General features: G+C 39.1%; 1 protein-coding gene across 3 annotated transcripts in view; it reads left to right on the top strand.

The window, feature by feature from the left end:
* Positions 1-16,837, top strand: part of MED14 (mediator complex subunit 14) — a 91,147-nt gene extending 74,310 nt beyond the window's left edge. For all 3 annotated transcript variants that reach the window (XM_039475385.2, XM_039475384.2, XM_039475383.2), the window contains 7 exons: positions 899-1,081; positions 2,244-2,479; positions 6,375-6,554; positions 6,647-6,754; positions 11,316-11,441; positions 11,824-12,016; positions 14,519-16,837. In XM_039475385.2, coding sequence (XP_039331319.1) covers positions 899-1,081; positions 2,244-2,479; positions 6,375-6,554; positions 6,647-6,754; positions 11,316-11,441; positions 11,824-12,016; positions 14,519-14,592 — 1,100 coding nt within the window. In that variant the 3' untranslated portion in view covers positions 14,593-16,837. The remainder of the gene's footprint in view (positions 1-898; positions 1,082-2,243; positions 2,480-6,374; positions 6,555-6,646; positions 6,755-11,315; positions 11,442-11,823; positions 12,017-14,518) is intronic.
* The last annotated feature ends 651 nt before the right edge of the window (positions 16,838-17,488 follow it).

Here is a 17,488-nt window from a genome sequence, read left to right as displayed (position 1 = left end):
AGTAGCTGGGACTGCAGGTGTGCACCATCACGCCTGGCTAGTTTTTGTGTTTTTTTGTTTGTTTGTTTGTTTGTTTGTTTGTTTTTTGTAGAGATGGGGTTTTGCTATGTTGCCCAGGCTGGTCTTGAACTCCTGGGCTCAAGCAGTCCAACAATCTCAGCCTCCCAAAGTACTGGGATTACAAGTGGGAGCCACCATGCCTGGCTGGTCCTTGGTGTTTCTTATTTTATTCCTCCCAGTTATATATGTTTTGCCTATGTTCTTGTGTTTTTTCTTACCCATTTATAAGACTTAAGTAAAGACCATTTACTCTCTGATATATACATGGTAAAAGTATTTTTTCAGTTTGTCATTTGGCTACAAAGATATATCAATAATATGTTGAAGGTATCTGGAGGATGAAATTTTTTTAAATTTTTGAATATCTTCATGGATACCAATGGAGGATTAAATTTAAATATCAAATTGTTCTGGAAGTTGCTGCTTTCAAAACTTGAGTCTTGGTTCATTTCTTAGTTGACGTAGCCTATATAAAGAATATGGAACATTTCCTTCTCATTCTACTTTGAGTAAAATGAAAATTTAGCTTGTCGAAGTTAGTTTAAAAGTATAATAATTCTGCCTTTAAGGGAACTCTTGAGATTGTTTGCTTAATATTTTCTTGCATATAGTAGCATACTTTGTTACATTTTACATACATTGAAGCTTTTGTGAAGGTTAATTTTATCCTCTCTCAGTCTTTTTATTTTTCTAATTTTTGTATTATGTTAAAAAGTAACTTACACAAAATAGAGATTCAGGCATGACATGTTAACACACATCAAGCAAGCTATGCTGTCAAATAATTTTCAGTTATTAAAATACAGGTTTTGAGAAACATTTGTTTACTTTTTTATAGGAACTCTTGACCCTAGTTCCCCATACACTATGGTGTCACCAAGTGGACGAGCAGGGAACTGGCCAGGATCTCCTCAAGTGTCTGGCCCCTCACCAGCAACACGCATGCCTGGAATGTCACCAGCCAACCCCTCATTACATTCTCCGGTTCCAGATGCTTCTCATTCCCCTCGAGCTGGAGCAAGTGAGTATCATCAACATTTTTATGTCCTTTTTTAGTATAGCCCAAATTGTCCTATTTTGTTCCATCCTCACATTTGAAAGTCATGACCTACTTTTTGAGAGGTGATACTTAAAGGATATTACAAAGGATGCAGATGAAGAGATGCATAAGGGGAGTGGAGTTTCCTTGCCCTCTGTGAACCCCCACATGTTTGGCTATCTGGAAGTTGTCCGAACTCTGTCCTGTTAGGTTTTTATGGAAGCTTCATCATATAGGCATTATTGATTAAATCACTGGGCACTGGTGATCAGCTTTGGGGATGGGGCTGAAACTACCAGCCCTCTAATTGTGCCTTGTCTTTCTTGTGATCGACCCCCTTCCTGAAGCTACCTAGGGGCTGCCAGCCATCAGCCATCTCATTAGAATACAAAAGGATACTTAACCACTTTGAAGATTCCAAAAATTTTAGAATTTGTATGCTAGGAGCTGGACCAAAGATCAAATATGTATTTCACAGTATCACACACATTAACACAGAAGAGAATTCTACCTATTTATTGGTTAGCTTTTGCTACATAACATTTAGTGGCTTAAAACAATATATGATCATTATATATTGGTTCACAATTCTGCAGATTGACAGTTTAGGCTGAGCACAGCTGAGTGATTCTTTCGGGCTCTGCTGGGCAGCTCACTCATGTGTCTGTAGTCAGCTGCCAGGTTGGTTTGGGACTAGCTCATCTAAGATGGCTTCAGATGGCAAGGTTTCTCTCTGCTTTGTGTGTTTTCACACTTGATCTGAGGCTTGCTCACATGGTGGCTCAACAGGGTTTTAAGGCAGGGAGTAGAAGCCTAGGCTTACAACTAGCCCAGTGTCACTTCCATCACATTTTGTTGGCCAGAAGCAAGTCACTAGACCTGCCAGGTTTCAGGTGGAGAAATAGAGTCCACTCATTAAAGGAGTTGCTGCAAAGTCACATTGCAAGGGGCCTGGATACAAGAAGGAGAAAAATAGTGGCCGTTTTGGCTAACAGATTGTTAATATATGATTGTTATACCACAAGGAGTAACTAAAACAGTACAGGTTGATTTAGAACACCAAAGATTTGTGATGAAAGCGAAACAGGAAGCAATGAGATAGTATGTGTTTGTAAATGACATAACATGTTTTCCTTCCCAAAAGGTTCCCAAACAATGCCAACGAACATGCCTCCACCTCGTAAACTACCTCAGCGCTCTTGGGCGGCATCCATACCTACCATCCTCACTCACAGTGCCTTGAACATTTTGCTGCTGCCCTCTCCAACGCCAGGCCTCGTGCCCGGCCTGGCAGGTAGTTACCTTTGTTCTCCACTTGAGAGATTCCTTGGATCAGTCATCATGAGACGGCATCTTCAAAGAATTATTCAACAAGAAACGGTATGGGTACCTAGTGACCTTCTGCGTGGTGACTGTTAAGAGTAAAATGCTCACTTGTCCTACAGGATAGGATCTGAACTAATGTGACATTCTTTTACTTCCTTCCTTTAACAAGCTTGTTAGAAATGTGTTTTTCACCCTACCCTGGCAATAAAAATGGACTCCATTACTTTCTTTTCCATTCTTATGTTAACATACTTCTGCATTAAACAGTTTGCTATGCTGTGGCTTCTATGTGATGTGGCAAACATGGACCTTGAGGTAGGTCTCTGCAGCACATACAACTGGCGTGCACAGGATCCGGCCTTGCAGAGAACAGCATACCAGTAATTATTTGCCTTCTGAAGTGCCTGTGCAGGCAGGCTGATTTTGAGTCTGAGTCTTTATTGAAATAAGATAATTGGGCATGGTGGTTCACACCTGTAATCCCAGCACTTTGGAAGGCTGAGGCAGGAGGCTCACTTGAGCCCAAGAGTTCCAGACCACCCTAGGCAACATAGCAAGACCCTCTTTCTACAAATTTAAAAAATTAGCAGGCATGCACCTGTAGTCCTAGCTACTTGGGAGGTTGAGACAGGAGGATTGCTTGAGACCAGAAGTTCCAGGTTACGGCGAGCTGTGATCATGCTGCTACACTCTGTCCTGTGTGATCAGGTGAGACTCTGTCTCTAAAATAATACAAATAAAAATAGAAAAAATTTTTTAAAGAAAATTATTTATGGTTACAAGGATGAAAGCTGCTTTTTAGATATGCGAACAGGATGAGCGCGGTGGCTTACACCTGTAATCCCCAACACTTTGGAGACTGAGGTGGACAGATCACTTGAGGTCAGGAGTTCAAGACCAGCCTGGGCAACATGATGAAACCCTGTCTCTACTAAAAAATACAAAAATTAGCCAGGCATGGTGGTACACGCCTGTAATCCCAGCTACTCGGGAGGGTGAGGCAGGAGAATTTCTTGAATCTGGGAGGTGGAGTTTGCAGTGAGCTGAGATCGTGCCACTGCATTCCAGCCTGGGCAACAGAGTGCGACTCTGTCTCAAAAATAAATAAGTAAATACATGAACAATTGAATTTTTAAAAACTCAATATAGACAAAAATCTTCTACCTTATCCTATGGTGATAGCCTTAGGAGATAGTTTATAGTTGAAAGCACCAGTTCTAGAGTCAGGCTGCCTGGGTTTGTAGCCAGCAATACTACCTGTTAATGTGGGCTTGGGCATATTTCTTCAGATAATACTGTTTACCTAACTGATGATACCAGTTGTGGGAATTCGAGATATTTCATGTAAAGCCCTTAATATAATGTCTTGGCATTCAATAGCTATTCATTATTTGTAATTACTGTTATTATTGGTAGATGCATGTATTAATGAGGTAGTCAAAATGGTGAATGTTTAGGCCGGGCATGGTGGCTCACGCCTGTAATCCCAGCACTTTTGGAGACCCGAGGTGGGTGGATCACTTGAGGTCAGAGGTTTGAAACCAGCCTGGCCAACATGGTGAAACCCCATCTCTACTGAAAAATGCAAGGGCCAGGCATGGTGGTAGCTCATGCAAGGCCAGGCATGGTGGCTCACTCCTGTAATCCCAGCACTTTGGGAGGCTGAGGCAGGTGGATCGCTTGAACCCGGGAGTTCGAGACCAGCCTGGCCAACATGGTGAAACCCCATCTCTACTAGAAATAAAAAAATTAGCCCAGCATGGTGGCACGTGCCTATAATCCCAGCTACTTGGGTGGCTGAGGCATGAGAATTGTTTGAACCTGGGAGGCAGAGGTTGCAGTGAGCCGAGATCGTGCCACTGCACTCCAGCCTGAGCAGACAAAGTGAGACTCTGTCTCAAAAAAACAAAAACAAAAATTAGCTGGGCATAGTGGCACATGCCTGTAATTCCAGCGACTCAGGAGACCGAGGCAGGAGAGTCACTTGAACCGAAGAGGCAGAGGTTGCAGTGAGCCGAGATCGTGACACTGCACTTCAGCCTGGGCAACAGAGAGAAGGATCTAGAAATAGAAATTCCATTTGACCCAGCAATCCCATTACTGGGTGTATACCCAAAGGATTATAATTTGTTCTATTATAAAGACACATGCACATGTATGTTCATTGTGGCACTGTTTACAATAGCAAAGACCTGGAACCAACCCAAATGCCCATCAATGATAGACTGGACAAAGAAAACATAGCACATATACACCATGGAATACTATGCAACCATAAAAAATGATGAGTTCATGTCCTTTGTAGGGACATGGATGAATTCTGGAAACCATCATTCTCAGCAAACTGACACAAGAACAGAAAATCAAACACCACATGTTCTCACTCATAGGTGGATGTTGAACGATGAGAACACATGGACACAGGGAGGGGAGCATCACACACTGGGGTCTGTTGGGGGGTGGCTAGGGAAGGGACAGCAGAGGGTGGGGATGGTGGGGAGGGATAACATGGGGAGAAATGCCAGATATAGGTGATGGGGGATGGAGGCAGTAATCCACCTTGCCATGTATATACCTATGCAACAATCCTGCATAATCTGCACATGTTCCTCAGAACCTAACGTACAATAAAATAAAGAAAGAAAGAACTAAAAATGGTGAATGTTTAAAATATTCCATGATTAGTGCGAAGCCATTTTGCAACCTTCACATTAAGATTTGGTGGGGAAATGTTTTTTAATAAATTAGCATTCAAAAGAAAAAAAAGAAAAATAATAAACTAAAATTAGCATTCAAAATGGTAATAATCAGACCTGGGATCTAGCCTCAGCTATGCCACTTACCATCTATGTAAGCTTTCAGCTCTTTGGCTTCATTTTGCTCAGGTGCATAATCAACATACGCTGCTAAAACAGGGGTCAGTAAACTTTGGCCCCTGGTGCTATGTCCTCACCACCTGTTTTTGTAAATAAAGTTTTATTGGAACGCAGCCATACCTGTTCATTTATGTATGGTCTATAGCTGCTTTCAGCTATGGTGGCAACATTGAATAGTTGTGACAGAGACCATATAGTGCATAAAACCTGCAGCTTTTTCTACATAGCACTTTACAGAAAATGTTTGTCAACCCCTGGGCTAGAATAAGAGCCTAATCCAGATCTAACCTTTTGTAATTGTACTCTGTATCCTTTTTTTCTAATGTGCCACTTAAAAAAAATATTGTGGAAAATGTTCAGCATATACAGAAGTAGAATAGTATAATGAACTTCTGTGCTCTCATCACCCACCTCTAGCTGTTAACTCATATCAGTGTTGTTTCATCTGTAACTCCTCCCCCTAGATTGTTTCACAGCAAATCTCAGACATAATTTCCTCAATAAAAATTTTTGCATGTGTCTCTAAAAGATATGGACTCTTAAAAAAAAAAAAAAAAAAAAAAACTACACCATTCTCATACCTAAAGAAAACATTTCTTTATCATCACATATCTAGTTAATATCCAGATTTCCCAGGTTGTCTCATTTGTTACACTTTGAATCAGAACCCAAATAAGTTTTTCTAAATCCCCTTCAAACTTTTGGTTCCCCCCTCTAGTTCTTTTTCTTTATCCTTATACAATTTGGAATCATTGAATTTTTTTTGATCTCTGTGTTTTCTATCACATTGCTCAGTCCTCTGGATCAAGCTACTGAATGAATTCAGACTCAAGTTTTTTGATGCTGTTTTACAAGAATACTTCATAGGTAGTGTTATGTTCTTCCATCAAGAGGCACATAATGTCTGATCGTATCTGTTTTTGCAGTGTTGCTAGCAGTTGATGGTCAATGCTGTAGCTGCCTTTGTTTTGGAATAGGTATCAACTTAGTGGTTTTTCTTTTGGAACAGTTCTCTCAGTAACATCATTTTCTTTTTGACTTACATGTTAATTTGATGTGTCCTTGTTTTGCAGCTGCAGCTGATCAATTCCAACGAACCCGGAGTGATCATGTTTAAGACCGATGCACTGAAATGCAGAGTAGCCCTTAGTCCCAAAACCAACCAGACACTTCAGCTAAAAGTGACACCTGAAAATGCAGGACAGTGGAAACCTGATGAACTTCAAGTTTTGGAGAAATTCTTTGAAACAAGAGTATGTGTTTAATAATGCATAATTTGAATATAATTAATGAAACAGAATAGTTAAGGTAAAATGAAGAGTAACTTGCTTTATTTTCCCTGTAGGTTGCAGGACCACCATTTAAAGCTAATACGTTAATAGCCTTCACCAAGCTATTAGGAGCTCCTACACACATCCTGAGGGATTGTGTGCACATTATGAAGCTGGAGCTGGTAAGTTACAGAGATAACACATTTCTAGCAAGATTTGTTTGAGGAGGTTAGAGTTTATTGGTTTTCACCCATCTATGTAGTTTCTTCTATTTTTCTCTTAAATTCTTTTTTTTTTTTTTTTTTTTTGAGATGGAGTCTTGCTCTCTTTCCTATGCCGGAGTGCAATGACACGATCTCAGCTCACCGCAACCTCCACCTCCAGGATTCAAGCGATTCTCCTGCCTCAGCCTCCCAAGTAGCTGGGACTACAGGCGCATGCCACCATGCCCAGCTAATTTTTTCTACCTTTAGTAGAGACAGGGTTTCGCTATGTTAGCCAGGATGGTCTCAATCTCCTGACCTTGTGATCTGCCCACCTCAGCCTCCCAAAGTGCTGAGATTACAGGCGTAACCATCGCGCCTGGCCTTAAATTCTTAATTTTTAACTTAAATTTTACTTACCTTTGAATAGGTAACACAATTCTGTTGTATCTTTTGAATTTAAAACAAAATAATATAGTGAGAAATTTCCCATCAGTTCCTGTCTAGCTAACCCTGTCCCTTCCATCCCTGTCCAACTGTCTTCTGGCCAACCAGAGTTGCTATGGCTTGCCTCTCCTTCTAGAGATGGTCTATTCATAAAAGCAAATAACATTGCTCTCATAAACTTTTGATTGATTGAGACAGGGTCTCACTCCGATGCCCAGGCTGGAGTGCAGTGATACCATCTTGGCTCACTGCAGCCTCGACCTTTGGTCCTCAGGTGATTCTTCCACCTCAGCCTCCTGAGTAGCTGGGACTGCAGGTACACGCCACCATGCCTGGCTAATTTTTTCTATTTTTTTTTTTCTCTTTCTATAGAGATGGGGTTTTGCCATGTTGCTTAGGCTGGTCTCAGACTTCAGGGCTCAAGTGATCCACCCACCTTGGCCTCCTAAAGTGCTGGGATTACAGGCATGAGCCACTGTGCCCGGCCTTCTCATAAATATTTTTAATGAAATAGTATCATTTACACATCCTGTTTTGTACTTTTTCCCATTTTTATTATGAGATGGTTCATGTATAAATTTATAACACATAATTTTAAAAAATCTGACTCCCCATCTTTAATGGTCCTAGACTTTGTGTCCTGAATTGCTATTAAAACTGAAGTGCAGGCTGGGTGCACAATTCAATCCATAACAGCATTTTAAAAGATGCCTTCTGGCTGGGCATGGTATCTCATGCCTGTAATCCCAGTACTTTGGGAGGCCAAGGCAGGCAGATCACGTGAGGTCGGGAGTTCAAGACCAGCCTGGCCAACATGGTGAAACTCCATCTTTACTAAAAATACAAAAAATTAGCCAGACATGGTAACAGACAACTGTAATCCCAGCTACTTGGGAGGCTGAGGCAGAAAAATCGCTTGAACCCGGGAGGCAGAGGTTGCAGTGAGCCGAGATCACGCCATTGCACTCCAGCTTGGGTAACAGAGTGAGATTGTCTCAAAAAAAAAAAAAAAAAAAAAAAAAAAAGGCTGGGCACGGTGGTTCATGCCTGTAATCCTAGCACTTTGGGAGGCCAAGGCGGGCAGATTGCCTGAGCTCAGGAGTTCCAGACCAGCTTGGACAATATGGTGAAACCCCTTCTCTACTAAAAACACAAAAAAATTAACCAGGTGTGGTGGTGCATGCCTCTAGTCCCAGCTACTTGGGAGGCTGAGGCAGGAATTGCTTGAACCCAGGAGGGAGGTTGCAGTGAGCCGAGATCGTGCCACTGCACTCCAACCTGGCTGACAGAGTGAGATTCCGTCTCCAAAAAAATCAAGTCTATCAATCTGAAGTGCAAAGAGACAGCAGGGTGCTCCATGGGCAGCAGCTGCCTTCAGTGCACTGAGTATCTGTTTTTGGTTTGTTTTTGGCCCTTTGGGGATTTCCCTTAGTTTCTGCATAGCACAATCTGCATTTGTATTCGTTTTCTAGGGCTGCTACCACAAATTACCACAAGCTGAGTGGCTTAAAATAATAGGAATGTATTCTCTCACAGTTCTAGAGGCCTGAAATCCTAAATCAAGGGCCATACTCTTTAAAGACCCTAGGGGTGGATCTATTCCATGCGTTTCTCTTAGCTTCAGGTGGTTCCAGTGATCTTTGGTATTCCTTAGCTATAGACTCATCACTGCAACCTCTGCCTCTGTCATCACATGGTGTTCTGTCCGTGTGTGTCTCTGGCTGTGTCTCTTCTCTTCTTATAAAAGGACAGCAGTCATATTGCAGTCATATTGGATTAGGGACCATTCTGATTACCTCATCTTAATTTGATTGCATCTGCAAAGACCTGGTTTTCAGATAAGATCATATTCATGGGTGCTGGTGGTTAGGACTTAACGTCTTTTTCAGGTGCATAATTCAATCCATAACAGCATTTAAAAAGATGCCTTTTGGCTGGGTGTGGTAGCTCATGCCTGTAATCCCAGTACTTTGGGAGGCCAAAGCAGGCCTGGGGTCAGGAGTTCAAGACCAGCCTGGCCAACATGGTGAAACTCCAGCTCTTCTAAAAATACAAAAAAATTAGCCAGGCGTGGTGACAGGCACTTATAATCCCAGCTACTCAGGAGGCTGAGTCAGGAGAATCACTTGAACCTGGGAGGCAGGGTTGCAGTCAGCTGAGATCACACCATTGCACTCCAGCATGGGTGACAGAGCAAGACTCTGTCTCAAAAAATAAAAAATAAAAATATGGCTTTCCGTCTCCAGTATTTTTCGTGTTTGAGGTGGAAGTGATTTCCAGGATATCTAGCCTGGCATATTGCTTGAAATGGAGGAGCAACTTGCTTTATTCACTGAACAAATCTTGGAGATCTTTCCCTATCAGTGTATAAAGGATGTCTTTGTTTTGTTTTGTTTAGTTTAACAGAGCTTAGTACTTCATTAGATGAATGTATTAAAATTGCTAAGTCGTCCCCATTTGATGGCCATTTTGGTTTCTTCTGATATTTTGCTGTTACAAACAGTGCCACAATAAAGAGCCTTTTTATGGATGTGCCAGTATACCTGTAGCATTGCTGGGTCGAAGGATATATATATATGTATATATATATAGTTTTAATTTTGGTAGATTTTGCCAAATTGTTCTCCATAGAGGTTATGCCAGTTTATATTCCCACCAGCAATGAGAGTATCAGCTGTTTCCCACATCTTTGTTAACAGTTTTATTAGTCTTTAAAAGACTTTGGGTCTTTCTGGTTTACAGGATTTTTAGGTCTTTTGATTTGTAGGAATTCAGTATATACATTAGGGAAGTTAGTCCCTTGGGATATTCATTGTACATATTTTTTCCTAGTTTGTCATTTGTGTTTTGACTTGACTTTTGGTAGGTTTAGCTATGTAAAATTTTCCTTTAAATAAATAATGAAATGTATCAATATTGGTTTTTAAGTTTTCCTGGTTTTGTATGATTGTTAGACCTTCTCACTCCCAGATTTTGAAATAATCCTCCCAAAGTTTTTTTTTTTCTAATACTGATATGGATTCATTTTTTAAATTACTTAAATTTTTGATCTATTTTTATTTATTTTGAGACAGGGTCTCATTTTGTTTTGGTGTCAAATGTGAGGAGGTATGGATCCAACTTTTTCGGATGCCCATTTATCAAATAATCTATCTTCTCTGAATGGGAGATTTTGAATTCTTCTTTCTTGTGAAAGTATGCAGTTATATAGATGGAATCCAGATGGCAGCAGATACGTTTTTCAGTCTTACAGTGGTCTTTTCATTTTAATGTTTCTAGTGTTGATTTGAGTAACTTCAGTTACCTCACTCCTTTTTCTAGTTAGCGTTTTACTATAAATATTGGGGCAACAGTGTTCTTTTGCTAATAGTCTCAACATTTGGCCTCTTATCTAAGAGGCTATAGGAAACTATCTATGTCAAAAAGAAATCTATTTGAATTTTTAAAGGTGTAAATATTTTTGTGGCTAAAAAAGCACCAGTGGATATAATTTTAAAATGTTTCACACAGTTTGACTAGTCTGTTAAGGGAAAGAGTTGGAAACAGGACTGCAAAGTTGAGATTGGCACAGTTAAGAAGGACATTGAATGCTAGGTGTTGGTCCTTAGTTGTGGGTGGGGGGGGGACAGCATGTGTCACCAAATGGCACTGAACATTTGTGAGCTTCAGTAGAACCATGTTGTAGGACATATGTCTGATGGTGGTATAGGTGGACTGGACGAGGCAGCCACTGGAAAGAGCTGTTGGGGGAGCACAGGAGAAGCAGTAAAGCCCTGCATGTGGTGGCCTCAATAAATACAGAGAGGAGGAAATAGATGTCAGAGACACTGCAGAAGCCAAATCCATAGTCCTTAGGAATAAACGAAGTGGGAGGGAAGCAAGGGGAAAATCCTACATAAATCCACAGTTGATTTTTCAGTTAGCAACTTCATGTATATATTTGTTTTGAGAAAGTGCAGGTTATCAACTTTTATGTTCTGTTAATAATTGGGTATCAAATAAAATTCTAACCTCTCAGACTCCCGTATTAGAATATGATTTTAAATGTTTATATGCCTTTCTCTTGATTTTTTTTTTTCCCCCCTCAAAACAGTTCCCTGACCAGGCAACACAGCTAAAATGGAATGTTCAGTTTTGCCTGACCATCCCTCCCAGTGCACCGCCGATTGCACCTCCTGGGACACCTGCTGTGGTGCTGAAATCCAAAATGTTATTTTTTGTAAGTATACCATCCAGCATTTGTGCATGTACAGAGCTTCTGTGGAAAAAGCCACGTGAGGATAATAGAGCAACTTTTGGATAACTCTATAAATTATCTCTTGCTGCCAAATAGAGGCCAGGATTCCTTAATTGTCAGCACAGATGTCATGAGATCCTGGTTCCTTTAGTAATAAACAGAAGTTTATTGAACCAGGTGATTGTGTAGCACAGTTGCATCTTAACCATAACATTCAGTTGTTTGTCACTTTTCTTGTCATGTGTAATTTTCTTTTGTTTGCTTATCTTAATCTGAAAGTATAGTAAATGATAGTACCTTTGATACATTTAGACAGATGCTTTATGATGTTTTTATTCTCTTTGTGTGTGTTGTGTCTATACAGCTTCAACTAACTCAGAAAACATCGGTCCCTCCCCAAGAACCCGTTAGTATTATAGTTCCAATCATTTATGACATGGCTTCAGGTACAACCCAGCAGGCAGACATTCCCAGACAGCAGAACTCTTCTGTTGCTGCTCCCATGATGGTCAGCAACATTCTGAAGAGGTTTGCAGAGATGAATCCTCCACGACAAGGTACATGACCAGTAGACAATATTTTCTTGCATATATGTTGGAAAAGTGCTTCTGAGAGACCCCCTTTTCTCCTCTTCTCTTCTCCCTCCTTACCTACTCCACCACCCATTTCCTAGTAGTAGAGCTCTCGTTGCCGTGGCCCTTCTAATGTCTGCCTGTCGCTTTCTTCCTTTCTCACTGGCTTTCAGTTTCGTCCATTTCTCTGCTGCCTGGACTTTATTTTTGTTAGTGATTTACTATTGGGACTGACCCAGTTGCTAATGCCAGAAGCTTGTATTTATAGCACACATTGCCACAAAGCCCTAGGTTAGGATGATAGAATTTTCCATGGCTGTGAATTCCTGCCCTACCATCAATACCTGCCACTCTGTACATCACAAAGTTGAAATGCATGTTGGTTTCTCATATTTCATGCTTCAATCATGAATAGACTAATATCATTAAAAGTTCTGTATCTTCTAAATGTTTTGTGAGAATAAAAGCTGATACAAATGGCATCACTGCTTTTTTGGGCTTCTTATCTAAGTGTCAGGTGGGTGCAAGTGAACCTTTTCACCATGTGCACAATGAAGCTCTCAAACTGAACATTTCTGAGGAAACCAGAATGCTTCTAGAAAGATAAACAAGGTCCCTGCTATAATGGAGTAGCCTACACTTAACATGTAACTCCTGGCAGTGCTAAATTTGGGGTTACAAAATACAGAGCTCAGCAAAGAGAACTTTTCTTCCACTTTGCTCATTTCTAATATTCAGGAAATTTAAATTTAAAATTTGCTGATTTCTAATATTAAGGAAGTTCTCTGTATCTCTCTGTTTAGAACAGTTAAATAACAATTATGTTTTTAAATGAGGGAAAGTTGTTCTCTGAAACATTTTTAGGTACTACAGCGTCCAAAGTTTTCTAGAACTAGGAATCAGAAGAGAAATGATATGTTGAGCTGTTTGTTTCCCCACATTGGATAGGTAGGCGAGTTCTCACTTTAGTGTATAAGGAATACACTGGGCACACTGGGCAGTAGAGAAGGGTGTGCTGCTTTTGTTGTAATATTTCTACTTCTTAAAATTTTCTGCTTTCATCCTTTGACTTCTCTCTTCTTTCAGCTAAAAATAGATCCTCAAGAATCAAAGTTTAAAGCTATCAGAATTCTCAAAGTAACAGTCCAATAGAACCTTGATAATAAACACCCTTCCTTCACAAGCAGATGGCTATCATTATCTTATGTGTTTTTATGTATTCTGTCTTGTGGAATTTAAAATTAAAAGAAAAATGTTTTGATCCTATTGGGATCAAGCAAGTTTTCCTGCCTATCAGTAATGAAAATGTGCTTTTTAAAAAACAGTATCACTTCTCCTTTTAAGAAATTGTTGAGATATTTTGGAAGTCTTTTCCTCCCCCCACCCCGCTTGGACTGGGCAGACCTTTGAATTTCCTTTTCTTTCTGTACCTTCTCAAGTGCACAGGATCACTGCACACCCTGCCCTTTGCTGAAAGGCCATGGTTCACATGAGGTCTTCAGTTCTCCCACTTTCAGCCACAGTATACAGTGTTAGACCATGCTCTAGAGGAAGGGATCCAGCTTTTGGTTTATAATATTTAAATACCCGTAATATTTACAAGAAGCAGAGTATTTGGTTTCTTTGAGCAAAGGGGGAAGTTGAGAGGATGAATTGCCAGCACCTTCCCCACCCACAAATCTTGTTTCTGGATTGTTGGTGCACCAGACTTCAGTCTCCCACCCCACCTCCCACACCCATCACTTCTCTTCTGGTGAAGTGCTTTTAAGAAAAATTATTTTTGTATTTAATTGATTTTAATGTTGAACTCTGGAAGTTGACCATTTCCTTGAATTTTGAGAGAAAACTCCAATAGATGTCAGAGACTTGCACTGTCCAGTATAACTGCCACTAGCCAGCATGTGGCTACTTAAATTTAAGTTAATTAAAATCAAATAAAGCTTTAAAGTAAGTTCCTCAGTCACACTAGCTGTATTACAAGTTCTTGGTAGCCACAGCACACTTACACAAAATTTCCATCATTACAAAAAGTTCTATTGGACAGTGCTGTCGCAGACATTTTTATCTGGGCTTTAATGCAATGTTTGAAAGATACCACGAAAGTTGTAACTAATGCCTAAATATAAACTAGATATTTTTATGAGATCCAAAATGCCCATAAGCACTCAGTAGCCTTAAAGCCCAACTTCAAAGGCTTATCTAATGCTACAGTGTTTCTAAACAGGAACTCTAGGCATATCTTCCTAAATTCAAACCTAACTGGGACTTGCTCCAAGTTTCCTCCTGAGGAAAAAAAACCCAAACCAAATATAATCTGATACTTAACACCACAGCTTAATCCCCAATAATCTGGGCAGTTAAAATTCTTTTATTTTGATAGTTCAAGTTCTTACTAATTTTAGATTTAATTACCCCTTCCCCCACCGGTGTGTTATCATCATCTTTCCTGTATTGCGAATAGCTAATGACCATTTTTCTCTGTTGCAGGTGAATGCACAATATTTGCAGCTGTTCGTGATTTAATGGCTAATCTTACACTGCCCCCTGGTGGGCGTCCATAGACACTATTGTTTTTAAACCAGGAAGGCTGACAGATGAGACAAAACAACAAAAATAAATCTGAATTCAGCCTTCAGTTTAAAAAAGGAAAAGGACTTTTTTAAAAAAAAGAGCTAATTATTCTAAACTGGCAAAAATTTTCAGGGTGCACTTCTTTCATCAAAATGATCATCAGTCTTTTGTATAATGAACTTGTATAGTGTGTTTAAATGGGACACATTTCAAAGTAGGAAATAAATCAGTGTCCGTTTGCCAGTAATAGATTTAATATTCTGTTTTATACTATAAAGTTATGAAATGCCAAACTTGTTTATTTAATTGTTTTCTTATGTTTTGGGTGTAATAGTCCATTTTTGGTTTTTGTTTTGTTTTTTAAGGCAGGTCTGTCATTTTTGAATACTGTAAAACTGTGATCAACTTTATATTGAAGCTGTATTTTAATATGACCGCTTTGAATCCTCACATGAATTTGTTCTGGGAGTTGTTATAAACACACCCCAAGGAAGCAATATTTATTAAAACTAGGTAAAAAAACAAAACAAAACAGTGACACTCACTTGTGTGTATATGAATTCTAGAGACAGCTTAGGCCCTCCCTTCATCTTTAACCTGGTGAATGGAGCCAGTAATTAATTTCTAATAATACATGTCTGAAATTTGACCAAAAACATCTTCTTTATGTCAAGGTTAATTTATTTTCTTCAGACATTCCTAGCTTGACTAGTGGTTAACATTTAGCACCTCAGTTGTCTTTGAGTACATAGGATTTGGTGAAAAATAAGGAACTTAGTACGTGGTTCATATTGATATAGGATCCCACATGCAATCATTCTCATCTGAAGAGGATGTGGGAACTTTTCTGTCAGGCAAATTTAGTTTACAGAATACTTCTGCATACAACATGAATTAGGAAACAAAGAATTTTAATGCTGTACTCCTGCATGAAGTTTCTGTGAGCTTTCTTTATCTTGCTTGACTTCTCCTCCTTGCCTTCCCCACCAAAATTGGGATTTTTCTAAACAATCTCAATTTAATTCATTGTCAACAAAATGATAGAATGTTTTGCTTGGAAGAAACCTGGTCCATTCTCCTCATTTTGAAGAATCCAGGATTCTGGGCCTGTCCAGTGTCAGATGGAGTTTTTGGTACTGATGCATCTCTGCAGAGTTTCTTTGGAGCACTGTGCTGTCTTCCTAGTCAGTCAGGGACTTTTTTAAGCTTCAAAGAACATGATCTGATGCAAAGGTCTTTTACCAACTTCATGTTATTTAGGAAAGTTTTTTAAATGATACCATGCCGAGTTATCTGGTCACTGTAATACTGTTTCTCCATTAAAATGTATATGCTTTGTCTAATTCCACTTTAAGATGATTTAATTGAGCTTCTATAACTATCAGCTACCAAATTCTAGTTTCAAGCATCTGACTGCAACTGTATCATTTCTGTTCTCAACTTTGCTTGGTTCTCCACTCATTTTCAATCAGAGTTGAGGCCTTCTTTGCCTTTCTTCTTTGTCTTGTTTCTGCCTTCATCTCCCACTTCTCACCCAACTCTGCCACTGTTCAGGAGCAGTTGACTAAACTTTTATCCTTCCTTTAACTGAACCTTTTTATCTTTCTGTTTTTAGTTCTTAACAGTGGTAATCACATCAGTTTGGCAATCTAAGATGTCTTTTATCAAGGGTCAGCCCTTTTCTATTTGGAGCTGAATCTTTTCTTTCATGTAGAAATCTACATGTATATATAAGAAATGTATTTTTATCTGCAGGATAATATTGTTTCAAATAATTTTATTAAGAGTTAACTTTTTAGGTATTTTCCCTTTTAATGTGGTTTTGAAATGTTAATTGCATTTTTACACATGATGCATTCAATGGACTCTCTTTTTTCCTAATTATAACTCATCTCTGAATGCATTGTGTCAATCAAGAGGAAGATAGGATTCAGTGAACAGAATTTGCTTTTGATGCTTACTAAGAGTAAACTCATGAATTTGAATTTTTATATTATGCTTGGTACTTGGAATTGATATATACCTTATTAAAGCTTGAAAACATTTAGCATTTGAATAGTAAGTTTCATCACAATTCATGTCTTTTGCCTCTTTTGTTACGCAGGTTCAATCAAAGGGACTGGATGCCCGTAGTGATTTTCTCTAATAATTGGGTTGGGACTTAACTTTAAGGTGTTTTCAATGTGATTTTAGTATTTACAGTAATAAATAAACTTTATACAAAGTTTCAGAGAACTACCAACTCTCTCTAGTTAATTTTCATGAAGACGTTTTCGTTAATAGTCTGGTTTAGTATTAATTTAACCTGGAAATAAGAAATTGGTCCTGATTTGCCACCTTCATTTTTTCATCTGCTGAAATGCCATTTCAGAATGTATACAAGTACTGGAATTAGAAGAAAAGTGGGAGCTTCAACAGAACATGTCAAGTTGTTAATAACAGGAGCCACATCTTATGCTTGAAAATTAACTGAGTGAGCTAAGTGCAAGCATAAGCTAAAATATATATGACTTTGAATGTAAGAACCACTAATAACTATGTTCTAATTAACACAGTATCTGTTCAGCCAAAGGATACTGACAGCCATTCTTTGGACTGTGGTTAATTTGATGAAACTTCAAGAAGTTGCAACTTTGCTACCCTGGATTCTGATCCAATTTCAGTTTAAAAAGTTGTTCCTTTCATAGTTTTCCCCCCCCAAAAGAAATGCCTATTACATTTTACCTTAATATTTATTTATCATCCAAGTGTTCTTGATATAAAATCAGTATACAGAAAATTTTAAGAGAACTTACATTCAAGGGACACAGGGAAAATGTTAACATATATTTCATTGTTTCTTGTGGAATTTTTTTCATTTGGTTTGAGAATGGACAGTGTGTCTAA

Source organism: Saimiri boliviensis, chromosome X (genome assembly GCF_048565385.1).
Source record: "Saimiri boliviensis isolate mSaiBol1 chromosome X, mSaiBol1.pri, whole genome shotgun sequence".
NCBI lineage: Eukaryota > Metazoa > Chordata > Mammalia > Primates > Cebidae > Saimiri > Saimiri boliviensis.
This window is presented reverse-complemented; position numbering and strand designations above follow the sequence as displayed.